General features: G+C 39.8%; 1 protein-coding gene across 3 annotated transcripts in view; it reads right to left on the reverse strand.

Annotated features, from left to right (window-relative positions):
- SYT16 (synaptotagmin 16) overlaps nucleotides 1-22,063 on the reverse strand; it is a 367,718-nt gene that overhangs the window by 35,185 nt on the left and 310,470 nt on the right. For all 3 annotated transcript variants that reach the window (XM_056133188.1, XM_056133187.1, XM_056133186.1), the window contains one exon: nucleotides 4,773-4,985. In XM_056133188.1, the coding sequence (XP_055989163.1) occupies nucleotides 4,773-4,985 (213 nt within the window). The remainder of the gene's footprint in view (nucleotides 1-4,772; nucleotides 4,986-22,063) is intronic.

The following is a 22,063-nucleotide window of genomic DNA, read 5'->3' on the forward strand; positions in this document are numbered from 1 at the left end:
ATTCGGCAAAACTTATTTTCTACTGCCTTCAATTAGCTGCCACCTGTAGTCTGATTCATGAAAACATTAGATGTGCATATCTGGTCATAGTGATCCTTATACCTTCCATCCTATTTTTGCTTCTTGTCCACTCAATGACCTATCAACTTCTGAAACTTCCTTATAACTCAGTGTTTTTATTTTTACATACCCCCTCACTTTATTCTCCCTGAATGTCTAAAATACCTTCAGACCATGGACGACAAAAACAAAACAGGGTCTTTGTAAGCAATGGCTTTCACCCTGACTTGCTTCCCACACTCAAAGGTAGCCAATGGTATCTTCTATGGACTCCAGTCTCCTCAAGAAACCCTGATTCTAAGGTAAGAGAAAATTAGAGAAATAGACTGCAGGAGTACATGGGATTACAAAATAGATACCATAGGTTCAGCTCTGCCTTACTTACTGTTTGGTAGCAACTGTTTCTACCATTAATTATTCTTAAAGCCTTAGCTTGAACCTAAGCTTCTGGCAGGCACATGGCCTTGTACATCTACTGCAGCCCTTGATTGACCAGAGATTTACTAAACCCTTCAATAAGTTTAAAGGTTAATCAGGTAACAAATGTTTGAAGCAGCCAAGTTGTTGCAACATGAAGCAATGGGGTCAGGGTTTTCCCAGACAGTGTTCCACCTAAATTAAACACAAGCTTAAAAATTCTGTAGCCATATATAATAGAATATATAAATTCATATTCAGACAATGTGATACTCAGGATAGAACTTAAGACTCCTAATTTGGGGTTTTTGAAAAACTAAAACAAGCCACTGAGAAGTTCCCCTAACTACCTTATTACTCTTATAATTGACACCCTTTGAAAACACTTTCATAAGACACCACAAAAATTTTTACACTCATATTTTTAGTTATTAGGCTAACACACATTCAAAGGGTCACGGAAAATGACAGACCAATGGATATTCCATATGCAAAATTCTACAACATAAAGCAGAATTTTCTTCTAAGGCTCTAATTAGAGCATCCATTCCTCATACACACGAACACTAAAATGTCCTATTAAACAGTAGGTCATCCGTCAATATGTGTAGCACCCAGCAGGATCTCAGCACAAAGTCTAACTTTGCCAAGAAATTACACCCATAAAATTGTCTTATGACTTTAACTCCTACGGTGATAATACCTAGATCAGTAATAAGGGAATTTTCAAAAGCTACATTAAGCCTTGAAAAGCTATTCATAACTGAAAAACATGAGAACTATATTAATGTAACAAACCATTTTCCTTGACAGACAAGTGAGGAATGAATAAGAAAAGCCAATCTGGGGTACAAGTCAAGTTGCAAGGAGGAGGAAAAGGAAAGGTGATTCACCATTACATAAAGTCATCTTCCCATGCTAGTTTAGAGAAATTCGTGTCACCTTAAACACATACAGAAAAGTAATTGCCTGTTGACAGAGAAATATATCCTGCCATTTTAAACATTACAGGACATAATTATGTCACACCAATGATACTATCTATAATCATAAATATTGTGTCAACTGGACTAGACTTAGTTCCTAATTGTTCAATCACACACTAATCTAGGTGTTGCTGTTGTTTTGTATTTGTGATTAGAGCCCTTAGGCAGTAGATTTTAAGTAAAGGAGATTATCCTACATGATCCATCTATTGACAGATCTTAAACAGAGAACCAAGAAATTTCTCCATCCTAATGAGTCTTTTTTTGGTCCCAGTTGAACCCTGATTGATACTCTGTCCCAAGCAAAACTAAGCACAGTTTCTGGAAATAATAACAGTTTTTAATGGCGCCAGGAGGGTAATGTCTAGTTTGCATAAAAAATAATAAAAACAAAATATTTCAGAAGCAAAAACTAAGATTTGATCAAAAATAAAAATAACAACAAATGGGCCTTTGCATGGTATGGCTGTCAACCTTTCCACCTTTCAACCTTTCATACCTAAACATTTGATGTGTAGGTTTTGATCCAAATAACTAAACCCAAGCTCTCTCTGACAATAAGGGAAATGTGACAATTAGGAAAGAGTAACACAAAATCAGATAGATGATATTAATATGATTGGGAAATAAAGGTAGCATTGTCTTGGTTCTGCTCAAGTCAAAAGATAAGATAGTACCAGTGATTCCTTCATGGATTTGTACTTATTTCATTGGTCCAACAATAACTTAAATGCATTTTTAAAGTGAAGAAGTTTCTATGGTTGAATTTGACCTAAGAAATCACAGTTAAGGGTAAAATGAAAAAATAACAATGGATATTCCATTCCAAATATTTTCTGGGCTAAAAAATTAATATCATCATTATTCTTTATTGCTAGAACAAGGTCACTGATCCAAAGACAAACAAAAAAGAAATCACACCAAAAAAAACCATGCAATAGAAACAACATTAACATTTTAGTGGCATTTATTAAATTTAGCATACAATTATTCATTCCCACAAAAATCCTGCTATTTTCTTCAAAAAGCTAAAGGTAATATATTTAATATAGTGGAGGCTTCCTGTTTATAGTAGAAGAGGAGAATTACCTTTTCTATCAATATTTGTCAAAAAATTCTGTTTGCTAGTTATGACAGAAATTGTTGCTAATTTCAAGAGTAAGAGTTACAGTAGTTATCAGAAGTTAGACCCTTGAGCTCCAAGAAATGGGGCCATTGGCTTTAGAACAGTACAAGCTACTTCTAAATAAACAGCTGCCACTAACTTTCATCAGCTAGCAATTGTCCTTTCAGTGGAGAGAAAGGAAAACTATGATGGAACACCAGAGATAGAGAAAAGCAGGAGTGAGGACATGATGAGGACATGACACAGGGTCAAACACAGGGTCAATAGTGACACTATTTGAATTTCCTTGGAATAAAAATAATAAGAATAAAGTATCAAGGTGGCCCATATCAACAAGTAAAATTCCATGGTACAAAGCAAATGGTTATGTTCTCCAAAGAAAACTAGATTGTTTTCCTCCTCTTTTTATGCCTGCCTCCTTTACTTAATCAATTCAAGTATTTCTTCTGTTACTTTCTCTCCATTCTATTTCTCCCCCTTTTCTCTTTCTAGCACTAATTGTTGACAAACATGGACAAAATACAGCTGTACCCTTATTGCTCTGATTGGCTACATTCCCAGAAAGAAAGAAGAAAGAGGTTCGCAAACTTTGCCCATTCAAACCAGTTCTCTCAGACCTGACTTTTTATACATAGGTATTTATTAAATAAACTTTACAGATAATTTCCTTGTTTCAATAGACTGCTCATATCCAGGGTTCTGAGCAAAAAAGGAGATATAGAAAGACTGGCTCAAAAAATAACTAAGAAATATTATAGTGTTCTGTTTTTGCATCTTCTCTCCATATTACTGAGGAAATTTTGTATATGGTGGCAAAGGAAGACAACTTTTAAATTTTTTAAATTACATTTTAGGTATTGTGATTTTCAGTGCTGTTAATGGCTTTGGCATAAGTCATAAACTTTAGCAACTACATCTCTGGGTATTTTCTCTTACCTTTATTAAAGGTAAACATAATAAAAGGCTAGAAGATACATATGACCTATATTTTGCCCAATAATTTTTTTATGATGGCTGGAGCGATAGCACAGTGGTAGGGCGTTTGCCTTGTGAGCAGCTGGCCCAGCTGAGCCGGGTTCGATTCCTCCAACCCTCTCAGAGAGCACGGCAAGCTATCGAGAGTTTTTCATCCGCACGGCAAAGCCTGGCAAGCTACCCATGACGTATTCAATATGCGAAACACAGTAACAACAAGTCTCACGATGGAGATGTTACTGGGCCTGCTTGAGCTCGAGCAATTTTTCATGCAAGGCAGGGGAAGAACAGTATTCAGAAACTAGAGGGAAAGTGGCAAGGGTGTAATTTGGAATAGGTTATCAATATTATTTAATATGTATTTTATTTGTGAAACATACTTTAATGATATAAACTATTTAAAAAGACTAAAAATCTTCTAAGGTTATATAATAGGTAGAAAATATACTCATTCCAAATGGAAGACAAGACAGAATTTCAATGTCAGTAGCAAGATACATGACATTTTTGTGCTTATTAGAAGAAATAAGAAGTTATGAAGCATAATAAATACCATCCTAGTCATTAGTGTCTTAAATATGCAAAGGCAAAATCTCCAAAGAAGGAAGAAATCCTACAAACCTGGCCCTTCTATTTAAAGATACACAGCAAGATAGCAACTAAGGACCAAAGGAGAACTGATACACACAATTGAGTTGGGGGGTTTGTAGGACTTAAGAGGGAGGGATGTTGGGATTTGGGGGAGAGCAAGGTGAGTGACAAGTGCGGTGTTGGAATTATGTCCATGAGAAACCATTATTAATAGTATTGTAAACAACAGATTCAATCAATAAAAAAATTAAAGGTAAAAGTTGAATTAAAAGTCTGCAGACCATGCCAAGAATAAACATTTTGAATAATAAATGCATTAATATTTTGAAGTAGTTATTATAATTCCATTTTAAATTTTAAAAGATATCATATATCAAAGAGGAATAAACTTCCCCCTTATTATGGAAAAATGAATGATCTCCTACACTACTAGCATGACAGTGCCTCCTCCCTGCAAAGTTTGAAGTAATCTTTCTGCCCTCTGTGAGCCTCAAGGTCCTGACCCATTTTTTTTTTCCTTCTCTGAACTCTCAGAGACAAGTGCAGTGACTCAAAAACATTCTTACCATTAATCATCACTAGTCTAGATAAAGGAAAGGTTTGATACAAAAGAATACCTTCACAGGCAGACACTTCTGTATTATCCTCTTCGTGGGCAGAAAGCAACTGATTAAATTTGGGTTTCCGCTCCAGTCCTGTTTGTTTTCCTTTCTCAGATGCACCAGAACGGAAGCTCTGGGATCGAGACACAGAAATCTCAAACTGTTTGATCACCTCCTCATCACTGTCAGAAGATGTGGACAGCTCTTCATCATCTCCAAAGCTGTTAACTGGAAGCAAACAAGAGTCATGAGTGTCTTGCATGGCCTATGATAGCATGACACAATCTGGAGCAGGGGAGGGGAAGAACATAGGTTATTTGTCTGATCCAAGCAGACCCAAACTGAATGGAAGGATTTAAAGCACTTCTGAAACACGCACATAAGTCCAAAGGAATGAAACAGGAAAAGAAGACTCATGAAGGTAATTAAAAATGAATGGCTAGAAGCCAGGCAAAACCACTGGGACATGCATAATCAACATAATGAACCCTCTATTGAGCCAGGCAGTCATGCTGATCTTGCAGCATCCACTTGTTCATAACTTGAAGCAGGACAGTTATCCATATAACTGCTTTATGTGCAGTTTGAACCAATCATGACAGACATATGCTCTTGGATTCATCTCATTTAAAAAAAAACATACAGAATCATATCCCACTTCAGAAGAGATACTTGGAACTGTAATTTTCCAAAAGCTTTATAGTTTTGGGACAATCATGATCTGTGTTTTATTATTATTTTAAAACGGGGACAGCAGGTGGTGCCCACCTTAGGGGTTCTGGAGAGCCACCAGGGCCGTGATAACTAGAGCTCCGGAGAGCTATTTGTTTCCAGGGGATCAAATCCAGGACTTCCTACATGAAAACATGTGTTTTACCACTTCCCAGCTCTATGTCTCTCTTTAAAGACAAAATCTACTTTAAATACCTAAGGATAAAGCTAAAGTATTTCTATCCCTGCCACTGTATAACACCCTGAACTAGGGTGGCCCTGGTGTCCCCCCCCCCCCCCCGCACCTCTGGACTTGAGCAGAGTTGCATTGCCAGTTTGAGCACTGAATTGCTCTGCTTATTGGACAGTGTCACAGGAAGCAACCCTCTGGTACCCAGAGCACTGCTAGAGAGGCTAACAACTCCCAGTTCATACCAAAAGTGTTCTTATGTCTTTCTGAGAACCCCAAATCCCCTGAATTCTTTCTCACACATCAGCACGCTGAACTTTTTTTAAGTCTTAGCAACTTGCCACCTCTTTGTCTTGCTTGGCCTGGAGCCTTCCCTTCCCAGTGGATTATACCTGGCTGGATTCTCTCAACTTTCAAGTCTCACCCTGACTCCACTCTTCCTAAAGACTTCCCTGACAAGACTATGTTGGTAACTCTCTTCAGAGCATTTTTCATGTCTGTTTGTGTCTTCTCCCCTATAACTTCTAAGATTATAGAAATGCAATGTGTTTTTGTTCAGTGGTGTTTATTAGGTAAAAACAATGTTATTAAGTAAAAACCATGCCTGTTGAACAATAAATACATAATGAACATCGGTAAATAGTGAATACAGTGAGAAATGCCAGTGTTTTTCCTCATATTAAGCATTTTCCCCTGCTATCTCCTTCCCCCCTATACTTACTACCTACACTCTTACTTTAAAATTCTCTGTGTTTGAAATATTATTCTTCAGGGGCTGTAGCAATAGCACAGTGGGTAGGGCATTTGATCTGCACACGCCAACCCAGGTTCAATTCCCAGCATCCCATATGGTCCCCTGAGCATCGTCAGGGGTAATTCTTGAGTGCAGAGCCAGGAGTGATCCCTGTGCATTGCCAGATGTGACCCAAAAATCAAAGAAAAAAAATATTCTTCTTCATCCCCAAGCAGACTAGTAAAGAATTGAGCTCATCATTTTGGTCTCAGTATTAATATCATTTCTTTGAGAGCCCTTCTTTGACCTTAAATCAGATTCCAAACTCCCTCAATGTTTTATAAAAGAACTCTCTGTTCTGTCCAATAAATGTGTCTTCAATATTGTGGCAGAATTACCCTGTTTAACTGAAAACTGTTCTACCTAAACTGCACAATCACTTAGTGACCCCTCCATCAATGTTAGAAGACAGCATAAAGATACAATTGCAGTCTCCATAGTCCATCATCTAGGTGTCATTTAGGTTTATGTTTTCATAGTCCAGGATGTTTACACAGTGACAAACTTAATACCTTACTAATAATACATTTCTATATTTCTATTGCCCGGCCAACCTGGGTTTGATTCCTCCGCTTCTCTCAGAGGGCCCGGCAAGCTACCAAGAGTATCTCGCTCGAACAGCAAAGCCCAGCAAGCTACCTGTGACGTATTTGATATGCCAAACACAGTAACAAGTGTTACAATGAAGATGTTTTTGGGCCCACTCGAGAAAATCGATGAACAATGGGAGAACAGTGACAGTGAGAGTGTTGGTGATACATAGCTGTTTACATAAGAGCACTCCAGATCACCAACTTGTGTATCTTTCTAGGCACCATGACAGTGCCAGAAAGATAGCAGACTGCCCTGAAAATATTTGCTAAATATTAATTATAAATGACAAATAATTGGGAGTTATTTTTCAAAGATTTCCTCCTTCTATCCAAGAATTAGAGTGATTCTAAGAAACAATATGGTTTCTAATTCACAGATTAGTCCTCAAGATCACTTCTGAATCACAGACTAAGAAAAAACAGAAGTCATGATTAAATAAAATAACTTAAACACCAACCTGGTCAAAATGTTGAACCAGCAATAAGAACAAATATTTAAGGCTTTTAATGTGCCTGGTACTGTCCTGGGATTTTTAATATATTATCTACTTTAACCTATTCAAAAATAATCCCCATCACTGCTTCCATTTTCCAAGTAAACAAACTGAGTCAGCTATAAGTCTACTACTTGGTGAAAAACATATTGCCAATAGATGGTGGAACCAAGATTTGAGTCTATCTTGGTCCCACTAGAGCCAGTCTCCAGAGACTATTTTTGTAATCACTATAGTGGACAACCAGAGTGTAACGGAGGAAAGAACTCATATTCTGTACATTTCACATTAACTAGCTTAGTTCCTGTGTTAACACACTAAACCTCTCGCCTCATTTCAGCACCTGACAATTTTTAATACCTATACTATTTCAAGTTTGTTTCCATATATAAAATCTCTTTTATAAATGTCCATTCCAATGTATACATCAATGTTTTCAATCTGCTTGTCCCCCTTATGGAGTACCTAATCTACAAAAAAGAAGCATATCATTCATTGAGTGTGACACAATAGTTAAGACCCCCAAAGCAAAATATTTGAAAAAACAGACTCCCTTTTAGACTGAAATAGTAACTCAACAGAAAACCATTACAAGTCTCTTCATGTCTGAATGTGCTGGTCATAGAATTTAAATGTGGAATGTAGCCCATAGTTTAAAGAGAACCAAAAGATAAACTAAAATTCCCTCCTTCTTTGTAGGATGGAATGAGCTAAGTACCTGGGAGAGAGGCAGTAGATAGGTAATAGGAGGACTAGTTGGTTAAATAGGCATTGGAGTTCTTTCTGCAATTTCATTCTCTTTATACCTGTTTTTAAAACTTGAGTAGTCTTTTTGTGTTTTCTCCTTGTTTTGGAGTTATATCTGACAGTGCTAAGGGCTTTTTCCTGATTCTTCATTCATGGATCACTCCTGGTCTTCTAGGTATACCATATGAGATGTCAGGGATTGAACCCAGGTGGCCTATGTGCAAGGCAAATGCCCTACCACTGTAATATTGCTCTGGTCCCCTAAACCTTAAGTAGTTTTAGTTCATCAATTTAAAAATAAGTGAGCTAGTTTATGAATATTTTTCAATCTATAAAATCAATTATTATTATTATTCAATAATTTACCAGAATTAGGTACTTGATTTATTTTTTTGGTAAGTCACTGATTATACACAGGACAAAGATTTTCCTTACATGATGTAATAATCATAATACTACTATAGAGTTTTGAGTCGCTGATAATCCACAGAACAAAAATAATCCTCATCTTGTAGATGTCATGACTATAATTCATAATTATATTTTCTGTTTCCTAAACATAATATATAGTTATGCCTCATTTAACAACATGGACACATTATGAGAATTCATTATTGGGTGATTTAATTGTGGAAAACATCATAGAATGCATTTATACAAATTTATATGGTATAGCTGGTATACCCTATTACATACTGAGGATGTAAATATGTGCATACATATATACACATATAAATCAACAGCATATATTATATATGTAATACTATACTGTATATATTACATTATTGGCAAAAAACATTATGTAGTACATAACTAAATATAAGAAGAATTTCTTGAGACTTTGAATATATTATTGTATTTGATCATTACAGCAACTCCATGAGGTAGGTATTATTCCCATTGTAGGACTAGAATACTGAAGCACAGAAAGATTAAGTAATTTACCCTAACCAAGTCTGTAAAGCTAACAGTTACAATGCTAGAACTTGGATGCAAAACACAAGTCATTAGTTGGGCATATCAGGCACCACTGCATTAAGATACTCGTTACTTTCCAGAGAGGGGATAGGGCCTCTACTGCAGCCACCTAGGAGTCAGTCAAGAGCTTATTTCCTTTGGGGAGAGAACAGAGCAGTAAGAAGAACAGCTAATTCATGCGGGTGTGAACAGATGTAGGCAAGCCTTAGTAGAAATGGCCTCTTTTTACTGGTGGGATTATAAATACAACTGGATCTTATTCCCTAAGGAAATTGCCAACTTAAAACAGAAACTCACCATTCCTCCTAAAAACCACTGAACTTCCACAGAAATCAACAGTGGTTTATAATCATAATTAAAGCATTTATCAAAAGTCAGGGTTCTCAAACTTTATGGAGGTCAACAACTTATTTATTCCTCAAATAATTAAATGATAATATGTACTATTACTATTCCTATTCTATGGTTGAGGACACCAAATCACAATAACAGAAGCCAATCACAGGCATAAAAGTAAATGGGGGAGCTAAGATTCAAACACACACTTCCTTATTCAAAAAATGTTACTAATGATCATTTTATGTCCCTCTGTCTGCTACCTCAATGGAAAAATGGAAATTCTTGTCAAAGTGACAAAATGAATTTTACTATTAGGAAAACAAACGACACCTAGATAGGACTAGAGAAGATTTTCATGAGTATCTGTTCCCTGACTATCACTTTGAGAAAGAAAAAATACAAGGAAGCAATAGATTTTCTTACTGCCAGAGCAAGTCACAATCACATACAGTTCTTCAGGCTTACAAGTTAAAGTTTTACCAGACCATTTACCAAGCTCCTTCACCAAAGTCTTCTCTTTTCTAGATCCAAGATTTTGGTTTCTATCTTTTTTAAATATCCCAGAGATTTGCCTTGCAATGTTCCAACAAACAACTAAAAAGATGATCTGGACTCTCCAACCTTTTTAAATCTAGGATAATCACAAAAAGCTACTTAATTTATGATATTTCTTTCAGAGATAAAATATTATTTTCTAATGCACCATAAAAACACCAAGCTCTAACCTTTTTCAAGCCAAACCATGATAAAAAAAAAAAGTATGGTGGGATTTTAAATTTTTTTTAAAAAGTTGTTCACAATAATTTATAACATTCAATATTTCAACATTAATCCCACTACCATTAATCCCACTACCATTATTTTGAATTTCATCACCACCACCCAAGCCTGCCCTAGAGGAAGATGCTAAATAATTTATTTTGTATTGCTTGTTATAAAAAAAACCCTAAAAATGATCCAAAAAAGTTTTCCTTAGAGGAAAGTGTGTGAAAATCATTGTTTCTCACCTTGGAGCCATTAAATCCCTGTATCAGAGATCACTAACATGTTGTTACAGGTTGAGCCTTGATCTCTTTTAATCAAGAGCGAAGATTAGTTACCTTCTACTTTACACCGAATCAAATGTGGTATACTACTGTTGGTACATCAGTGGTGTAGAGTATGAGATTCACTCCAGGAATTCTAAAATTTTAAATAGATTGATAGAGCTTGAGGTAAATTTTTTTAACTGGATGGTGATTTAGGGGTCAGAAGACATCTCTGCAGCATGTTCTTCTCTTCGAAGACTTATTAGTGAGTCTCTGGATCATGGCTATTAGTGAGCTTATATGGTGCCAAGAGTCAGTTCATTGGTATGACTGCCAGGCACCCAGAAGCATGGGGACATGGGGCAAGGTCACCCATTCCTGGCTCTGTGCGAGCCTGGAGATTTCAGTCACAAAACCCGCATAACTGGGTTTTTCAGATTCATTCTCATGTGTGAGGGGCTGTCATCACAAGCCTGTGAAGATTGGCTATGAACACAGTGGCTGTTGGGTTTTGGGGGTTTTCAGCTGCGAGAACTCTTCTGGAGTAGGAGAAGGGATTCACTCACCCCTCTTGGAGGACTGTTTTTTTTATTTTTATTAGTGAGACACCATGAGGTACAGTTGTAGACTTACAAATTTTTGTGCTTGGGTTTCGATTATACAATGATCAAATACCCATCCCTCCACCAGTGCCCATTTCCCACCACCACGGATCACAGTATCCCTCCCACCCCTCTTCCCCCTCATCCCAAGTCAGCCTAGCATGGGGTGAGGAGGCATCTCTGAAGTGTGTTGCTCTCTTCTGAGATTTATTTGTGAGTCTATGGATTATGGCTGTTAATGAATTTATATGGCCTATAGTGGAATGTTTTAGATTAAAATCTTGACTTCATTCAATTGGCTTACTAAAATAACCTGGAAAAGTTATACAATTTACAATGGATGTGTATACATCTGAAAGTTAAGATTGTTTATTTAAATCAATTACAGAATTTGAAAAGATCTTAGTTATCACTACAATTTCACCACCAAGACAGAAGGCAGATTTCTGTGTTTTCTTTCTGATATATGAGCATTCAGCTTCAATACTTTGTTCACACACTATCAGTGTGTTATTGTAGGTTTCTTACACTGTCAGGAAGGCCATAACTTTGATAGAGATAACTATAGACCATCAATACAGAGTTCCTATTGTAAAGATGTTCCTCTTCCCAATTTCTAATGACTTTTTTTCTGATTTAAAAAAGAAGGGGTCAAGAAAATGTCATCTTCAGTTTTCACATTTAAGAAACAGGAATGTGGCCCTAACATAACAGAAATTGCCTATCAGATATAACAACAGTCAGATATAACAAAAGTAAATATTTGTTAGTGAATAATCTGAACTTAGTCTTTAAATCTGAAGTCTACTATTTGCTTGTTTATGACCTAAGCAAGTTCCTTTAAGTCTCTAACGATGTCTTCATATTTTTAAATATTTTTAAATTCTTAAAATTATTGTAGATTTTATAATCGAAAGCATATGAAGAAACATGTGCATACTAGAATATGGCAAACCCCAAATTGTCCAACTATTGTTATTTTCCTTTATCATACCAATTTCTATGTAAAAAACATCTTATAAAGCTTTGAATTTACATCTAAAATAAAGAACATGTCCGTTCTTGCAGAATTTAGATTGAGATTTATACCATTAGAGTGGGCTGGAGCGATAGCACAGCGGGTAGGGCGTCTGCCTTGCACGCAGCCAACATGGCCGACCCGAGTTCGATTCCTCCGCCCCTCTTGGAGAGCCCGGCAAGCTACCGAGAGTATTTGATATGCCAGACACAGTAACAACAAAGTCTCCAATGGAGACGTTACTGGGCCTGATCGAGCAAATCGACGATCAACGGGAGGGCCTTTACCTTTACCTTTACCTTACCATTAGAGTAGATGTAAAAGGCTGTAATAGAAGAACTAAACTGATATTGTTGGATCATATTTCCCTCCTTACCTCACAATCCTTTTCAATTCTGGAGGTGGAGTGCTCTATAAAAGTTGGCAACACTTTGTGGATGTGGGCAGTTCCCAACACCTGCTCATTTTGTAGTTTCTTTCAGGCAACTAAACTACCAACTGGTAATGCAAGGAAAGAATTTCTGAAGTATGTCTGTTGCTATATTACAAATGCGTAAAGACTTTATAAATGATTGGTGCAGTTCTGAGCATACTAATTCCTTTCCACCCACATTGGAGCAAATAGGTCGATGCAAGAACTGCTCACATCTTCTAGATGGAAAGCTGAGACAGGTGGGGGTGGATTGTGCTCAGTAATGAAGCACCTGGGAGCTACTTTTAAATGCAATTGCAGGAAATCCCTTATATACCATATTTTTCACATATCACAGCAAATGACTGCTCAAGGTGGCTAGATAAAGAGATAAAAGCACAAGAAGGTGATTAAAGTGAAAAACAATAGCTGCCTACTTCAGATTCCAGGAAAACTGGCATATTTTTAGAAGCACAATTCACATATTCTTGGATGCAGACACAGTAGAAAATTTATTTTTATTATGAATCTTTGATTTTTGGTCTATGCTTTGTAGAGATTTAGAGTTACACAAGGGAACTTCAACATCACTCTTCAAGTGGAAATATCAGTGTTTATAATAAACTGATGAAAATTTACATTTCCTAAAATATTTTTAATTTACTGTGATTTATGGGCTGGAGTGATAGCACAGTGGGTAGGAGGTTTTGCCTTACACCCGGCCAACCCGGGTTTGATTCCTCCATCCCTCTCTGAGAACCTGGCAAGCTACTAAGAATATCCCGCCTGTGCACTAGAGCCTGGAAAACTTACCATGGCAAATTCAATATACCAAAAATAGTAACAAGTCTCACAATGCAGACGTTACTGGTGCCCGCTTGAGCAAACTGATGAACAACAGGAGGACAGTGTTACTGTGATTTATATTTTTTCCAAGATTAAGTTGGCGGTGAGTCCAACACATTTTTTTTCTAATTTTACAAAGCTCTGATATAACCCAATTTAGCAAATTAGAAACTAAAGATGAGACAACTTAAGCGACTTACTTGTAGTCAAAGAGCTAGTTAGTGGCAAAGGAATGATTAGCATCTTGTTCTGCGTGCACCTATTTTGTCACTATGCACCTTGTATGAGATGTTTTGACAACTCCATTTCATGTATGAACAAAGAGATGGCACTTGTAATAGTTAAATTCTAGTGAGTCAAAGAGAAAATCTTTTACTGAAGCTACTAACATATAAATGATTATTCTTGGGGAAAGTAAGTTACAAAATTGAGGATTCTAGTTCTGCTAACAAAGTGTTTTGAACTAATCTAAGTACTAAGTACTATAAATTCTTGGAATTTTAGCCAATTATATGAAGGTATAAAAAGTAAATGCAAGCAAACAAAACTGGAGAAGGCAATTTTTCAAGAAAAATTTAGGGACTGGAAAGATAGTACAGGGGTGAGTAGTCTTTCACATGGCTTTCCCTGGTTCAGTTCCTGGCACTACAGATGGTTCCCTGAGCATTATCAGGAGTAATCCCTGAGCACAGAGCCAGGATCAAAAGAGGACGAGGAGGAGGAAGAAGATGATGCTGACAACAATGATGAAAACAACTTTATTGGATGAGTTGCATGAGTAGACTGCTTTTCCGCTAAACTGCTTCTAAATCTACTAAGTGCCAGACATACAGGATTCAACATGAAACCAGAACCAGTATAATGATATTGATATGAATTGTCAGAGGGTGGAACTTAGGGCAGCCATAACTACTGGAACTGGAGGACACCAGAAAGAGGAACTTCAGAGAGGAAATTCCCAAAACTACATATAACCAGTCTGCTCAAAAGATAGAACCTGAACTATGAATATGGCTTTGGCGGAGTGGGCCTTGGGAGAGAGGAAGAGACAGAATCCAACGAATGCAGAAAGGAGAGACAGAGAGAGACAGAGACAGAGAGACAGAGAACTAAAAATTTGAACAAACGCTTTAGGTATAGCCTACCTAAGCAGCAACTGAACCTAAGCAAGTTTTAGGGGTGGAGAAAACACCTGACAGTTTCTATTAAAGCTCTAAAAAAGTCATCCATCTATAAGAAAGGCAATCAAGTCCAATGTAACAAAGTAAAAGACCAACACTTGACAGGTTAAAAAAAATCATCTAGCAATTTTATTGTGGACTAAAACTAAAAGTATTTTTAGAAAAAGATGAAAGATGCAGGTATAGTGCCGCCATCAGGTGAACCTGTACCTGTGGGGCAAGTGCATCAGCAGCCTGATGGTGCCTTCAGGCTCTCTGATACCCTAAAATTGCCACTGTGCCTCTGGCCAGACCCCAAAAACTTGGGACAAAATTTTCTGAGAAATTAAACGCCAAAAGCTGGGAATCATGCCCACAAACCACCTTCAGCTCAGCTATACAAGCTCGTTTTCCAGGCTTGCTTCAGAGACCTATAAATACATCTCAAGAGAGATCAAAAGCCACAGTTAACCTTGGACCTGCACAAGGCTGAACAGACCAGGGTAAATTGTTGGGGTGGGGGGCTGGTGCCTGCTCAAGTAGAGTCCCCAATAGCTGCTTGCTTCCACAATCCGAATAGCTGCCATGCCCCGGCCTGACTCCACAGTCTCGGGACGGACCTCACTGACATATAATCTGAAATATAATCTGCTGAAAAATTGGGCTTTGTGGCTGAAATCTCCAGACTTTCTCAGAGTTTAGATGGGCTACCTTGCCCCACTTCCCAGTACTCCTGGAAGCACTGGCAGTCAGTCCCACAAACCAACTCCAGCACTATCACATAAGTTCTTCTACGAGCCTTGCTTCAGAAACCCACAAATAAATCTCAGAAGAGATCAAAAGAAGCAGTTAATCTTGGACCCACACAAGGCTGAACAGACCAGGGTAAATCAGAGGGAGGCAGATTAGCCTGGTGTCTGCCCAAACAGAACCCCGGCAGCTGCTTGCTCCCACATTCCAAAATCGCTGCCATGTCCCAGCCTTACTCCACTGTCTCAGGTTGAACCTCACTGAGATATAATCTGCTGAAAATTTGGGTATACAGGTTTTGTGACTGAAATCTCCAGTCTTTCTTGGCGTCAGGATGGGTTACCTTCCCCAACCTCCCTGTACTTCCAGAATCCTCGGCAAACACATCAACACCCCAAAACTGCCACCCAGTTTAAAAGCTATTCCATGCTCTGCCACAGAGGTAGGGTGGAATGGGGGGGATGGGGGTGGGAGGGATACTGGGATCCATGGTGGTGGGAAATGGGCGCTGGTGAAGGGATGGGTATTTGATCATTATATAATTGAAACCCAAGCACAAAAATGTGTAAGTCTGTAACTGTACCTCATGATGTCTCACTATTAAAAAATTTTTTTAAAAAGCTATTCCAATCTTACAGTACTGATAAAAATACTAAATGCCCTGAACAAACATGATGAACCTCTTAATACCTGTTTTGCAAACCATAATGCACAAAAATAGAGGGAGGCTGTGGATGGGGAGTGGGATGTTAGGGGATTGTGGAAGGGAAATGGGGAACATTGGGGTGGGAAATGTACCCTGATGGAGGGATAGGTGTTGGACCATTGTAAGACTGAAACCCACCCATGAACATGTAATTGTCTATCTCACAGATATTCAATAATTTTTTTTAAAAAAGAAAGAAAAGGAAAAGATTGAAGAATCAAATTCTTCCATATCTTATCCATAATGTCTAGTGCACAATAAGAAATTGCTAGATTGTAAAAATATAAGAAAAATTTGAATCATCAAAGTAAAAAAGCAGTCAATTGAAATATTTCCAAGATGATTCAGATGCTGCCTATAGAAAAAAATTATTAAGTGTGTATTAAAAATGTGCTCAGAGATTAAAATTTAAAACTTGGGGCCAGAAAGTACTGTAGATAGGGTGCTTGCCTTTCACTCAATTGACCTGGTTTCATTCCCCACACTTTGTTTGGTACCGTAAGTCCATCAGGAGTGGTCCCTGAGTGCAGAACCAGGAGTAAACCCTGAGCACTACTAGTTATGGCCTCAAAACAAAAAGCTAAGCAAAAACAAATAAAATTTAAAACTTATTAGAAATAATATACAGAAGGATCTCAGAAGAGAATTATAAGAAATGTTAGGAAACAAAAATTCTAAAATTGAGGAGGCCACGAGTTGTCCCCACAAGCAGCTCTCTGGCAGGGCCATGGCTACAGAGGCAAAAAGATTTAATCCAGATCCTGGCAGCTTGCGGCAAAAAAGTGAATGGACCATGCGTTAACCGATGGTGCCAGGCCTCCCTGGGAGGGAAAGGGTGTTGCTCCCTTCCACCATTTTCGCCCCACCCCCACCCCGCAGCAAGGTGGCCACTGTCTCAGAGATTATTGAAAGCCAGGTATGAGCCGGCAGTGACGGGGCAACTGCAGTCTCATGGGAAGAGGGGCAGTACTGGCTCGTACTTCATGCCCTAGTGAAGCCACAATTTTCCCTCCATGAGCAGCTCTCTGGCAGCGCCATGGCTCCAGAGGCAAAAGAACTTAATCCAGAGCCCAGCAGCTTGTGGCAGAAAAGTGAATGGACCATGTGCTAACCTATGGTGCCATGCCTCCCAGGGAGGGAGAGGGTGTTGCTGCCTTCTGACTTTTTCCCCTCCGGCAGCAAGGTGGCCACCACCTCAGAGCTTATTGGAAAACCAAGTATGAGCCAGCAGTGACGGAGCAACTGCAGTCTCATGGGAAGAAGGGCAGTACCGGCTCCTCCTTCATGCCCTACCGAGGTCACAAATTGCCCCCTACCTGCAGCTCTCCAGCACGGCCACAACACTAGACGCACAGAAACCAATCTCGTAATTATCTGGCTCTTTGCAGAAATTCCTCTAGACTTACCTAGTAAAATATCAGAAATCCAAATTCGCGTGGCTGCATCATAAAGGTAAAGGTAAAGGCCCTCCCGTTGATCGTCGATTTGCTCGAGCGGGCCCAGTAACGTCTCCACTGGAGACTTTGTTGTTACTGTGTCTGGCATATCGAATACTCTCGGTAGCTTGCCGGGCTCTCCGAGAGGGGCGGAGGAATCGAACTCGGGTCGGCCATGTTGGCCGCTTGTAAGGCAAACGCCCTACCCGCTGTGCTATCGCTCCAGCCATATGGTTCTCATAACCAGCTATAGAAATCAAATTATTTCACAATACCTTTTCAGCAATTCTGATTGTTGGGGGGAAATTTTAAACAATAATGGTGCATCTTTTGTTGAAATAATGAATGTAATCAAAGTAGAAAGAGAGAGTTAAGTAGAAATCATCTGCCTCACATGCATTGGGAGGGATGGGAGCGGGGTATATTGGGGTTCTACTTATTGGGTATATAAGTACTGGTGAAGGGGAAGGGTTTGATCATTGTATGACCGAGACTTAAACCTAAAAGCTTCGTAACTTTTCCCACAGTGATCCAATAAATAAATATAAGGAAAAAAATGAAAAAAAATTCTAAAATTGAAACAAACTTATATTAAGTATAGAATTCACTGATTGATTTACAGCAGATTGAAAATGACAAGAATATTATAACATCTTAACAAAGGTAACAAAACTGAAGTATGTAACAAATTAGGGGAAAATTAAATATATCATCAGTGAATAATGATAGTAATAATAACTGCTAGTGGACACTACCTCCACTATCCAGCCGCCGCCACACTCCAGGACGCTTTCCGGACCCGCTTTCCGGACCCGCGTGGCAGCTCCGGCCAAGACTCATGCACTACTGGAGACCCACAGAAAAAGATAAGCGGAATTCTCTGAGACCTTGGACTCCAGGCTCAACGGACCCAGGGAGAGAGATACTCTGCTTGCTCCCACCAACCACAGGTGACAAAGGGATTCTAATCAGGAGCCCCACTCTACACTGCCCTGTGTGCTCCTACCAACCACTAGAGACCCAGGGATTGGATTGCACACAGAAGACCCACCCTACCCCTACCGGGACCAGATAAATACCCCACTGGCAGAACTCCACTACCGACACTACCTCCGCTACCCAGCCGCTGCAACACTCCAGGACAATTTCCGGACCCGCACAGCCACGTGACTTATCATAAGACACTAAATACTCATCTTCCCGAATTGCCGTACCATATTTGATATGGTTCAAATATGGTAACACCTATGAGGGTGATTAGAGGCCGCCCCAAAAGCCTCTATCCCTCTCGGAAAGACTGGCAAGCTACCGAGAGTATTCCGCCTGCACGGAAGAGCCTGGCAAGCTATCCATTGTGTATTCGATATGCCAAAACCAGTAATTACAACTGGTCTCATTCTCCTGACCCTGATGGCTTCACCGACATGGCTGCACTGAGAAGGATGAGAAAGGAGAGGCCGATAAAACCTCAAGGTCAAACTAGGCTGCCACAACGAAGGAAGACAAAAATGATCGTCTGTACTTTCAATGCACGTACGCTAGCATCAGATGCATCCATCGAGGACCTGATGGTACAAGCGCGAATGATCAAGTATGACATCATTTGTCTGACTGAGACAAGAAGGCACCAATCTCACCATGCCGTTTTTGACACTGGAGAAGAGTTTTTCCTCAGAACATGCGATAAAAGAGGTGTCGGAGGCGTCGGTGTCCTTGTCAACACAAACTTGGCCATGAGCATTGATTCATTCGAATGCCTAACAACCCGAATCGGACATTTACATTTGAATAGATGTGGCTCACTGCCGGCAGTTTCTATCTTCGTTGTCTATGAACCAACATCTCATTATGATGAAAGAGAAATCGAGAAGTTCTACATGCAGTTGGAGAAGTTCTATAAAGAAGACCACACCTTCTACAAGATCATTGTGGGTGATTTTAATGCCAAGATAGGACCGAGAAGATCAGCTGAAGAACTTCATATTGGGACCCATGGCCTAGAATAGAACGAACAGGGTGAGAGACTGTCTGAGTTCATCATGTCAACCAAGACCATTCATGGTAACTCACAGTTCCAGAAGGCAGAATCTAAACGTTGGACATGGGAGTCTCCTGGTGGACAATTCCACAACGAAATAGACCACATCATATTCAATCGATGGTTTTGTCTGACCAATGTCGCTATTGTCCCAAAATTCCGAACGGGATCGGACCACCGTCTCCTTTCATGCAAAATTTTACTTCACAGAGCGGGGAGAAAGGGCTGCAAAGTTTAAAAAGAGAACTGCTAGAACGACCACCAACGGGGAGCTCCTTGGCACTATTGCTGCAACATGGGAAGATGCCATTGTTGACAACATTGATGAGGAATACGATCGACTGGTTCAGCACCTCCATGAATGTGCGAGGAACGCCAAGAGAGAGATAGCCACAATAAAACGCCTGTCTTCGAAAACTCTTGAGCTTATTTGCCAACGTGGTTTGGCACATGCCTCAGGCAACCACAAGCTAATGTCTGAGCTCACAAAGCAGCGCAGAGATGCGATCAAGGAAGACCTCAAAGAGAGAAGAGTAGAAGTGCTGGTAGATGCAGCAGAAGCCAGGAAAAGTATTCATAACGCCCGCCTGTCCTTCGCCAACTAAAGGGCCAAGATGACTGCCCTCCAACGTGCTGATGGATCCATCACATCCTCCAGAACGGCAATGGAGAAGATTATCCATGACTTCTACTCAAATCTCTTCAATAGCCATGTCCACTTGCCGACATACCAAATTCCACAGGATGGATATGTCGTTCCCAACGTTCTCCCTTCCGAAATCTGACACGCCATTTCGTCAGTAAAGAAACGAACAGTACCCGGCCCAGACAAGGTCAGACCTGAACACCTGAAGAACCTGCCATCAGTACTCATCAATACACTGGCTCGGCTCGTCACATGATACCTGTCTGAATGCAAGGTTCTGTCCCAATGGAAAACCAGCAGGACCGTACTACTGTTCAAGAAGGGAGACATCCATGACATGGGCAACTATCGCCCAATCTGCCTATTGTCTGTCATCTACAAGTTGTTCACTAGAGTCATCCTAAATAGGATTGGCAGAACACTAGATGAAGGACAATCATGCAAGCAAGCCAGGTTCCGCAAAGGATTCAGCACCATTGACATATCCACACAATAACCAAGCTCATTGAGGTTTCTCGGGAATTCAAGATGCCGCTCTGTCTAACGTTCATTGATTTAAAGAAGGCCTTTGATTCTGTTGAGACGGAAGCGGTCATTGAAGCCCTAGCCAATCAGGGCATTCAAACTCAACATATCAAGATCCTCCGTGAGCTGTATTGCGGATTCACTACCAGGATCTCACCATTCTACAAAGAAGTAATCATCAATGTTAAGAGAGGTGTTAGGCAGGGTGATACCATTTCACTGAAACTCTTCAGTGCCACCCTCGAAAACATCATGCGACGACTGGAATGAGAAGGAATGGGAGTGAAGGTAGATGGTCGGCAACTACACCACCTCCGCTTTGCTGATGATATTGTTTTAATAACACCAAACATCAGCCAAGCGGCACAAATGCTGGCCGACTTTGACCGTGAGTGTGGAAAGGTAGGACTACAGCTGAATCTTACGAAGACAATGTTTATGAGAAACAGCCTCGTTCCTGATGCCCCTTTCACTCTCAATGGAACGACCATCTCCAAATGCAACAGCTATATGTACCTAGATCGAGAAGTCAACATGACAAATGATCTGGCACCCGAACTGCGCAGGAGGAAGAGAGCGGCTTGGAACGGCTTCAAGTGCGTCGAAGAAATAGCTATGAGGATGCAGAACCTCCGGCTCCAGGCACATCTCTTTGATTCCACTGTTCTTCCTGCATTAACATATGCCTCAGAGACCTGGGCCCTATGCAAACAGGATGAGAACACTATTCAGGTCTCCCAAAGAGGAATTGAAAGAGCTATGCTTGGAATATCACGTTTCACTCAAATGAGAGAAAGAATCCGGAGTTCCGACATCCGTCGAAGATCAAGAATCAGGGACTCTGTCTTGTTTGCCAAGGTGTCAAAAATCAGATGGGCTGGTCACGTAATGAGATTTAAAGACGACCGCTGGACTAGAGCTGTTACGGACTGGATTCCACGGGATGTCAAAAGACCATGTGGCCGCCCACCTTCCAGATGGTTAGACTTCTTCGTGAAGATCATGAAGGATCGGTTTGAGGCCCTTCATGTTCCCGGAGTGAAAAGATGCCATTGGGCTACACTAGCACGCGACAGGGACAAATGGAGACGTTACTGGCACCTGCTCGAGCAAATCGACGATTAACGGGAAGTCAAGTGATCAAGTGATCATAGGGAAATAATAAACGCCCAGAAGCAACAGAAACTGAGAAACAGTCTTCAGTAGGAAGTTTTCCACAGAGGGAGATAGATACTGGGACAAAGCTTGTGGGAAGCAGACACTCCTGTAGAGGTCATGTTGCTAGAACGTTTTA

This window comes from Sorex fumeus, unplaced genomic scaffold (assembly GCF_029834395.1).
Source record: "Sorex fumeus unplaced genomic scaffold, SorFum_2.1 ptg000098l, whole genome shotgun sequence".
Lineage (NCBI taxonomy): Eukaryota > Metazoa > Chordata > Mammalia > Eulipotyphla > Soricidae > Sorex > Sorex fumeus.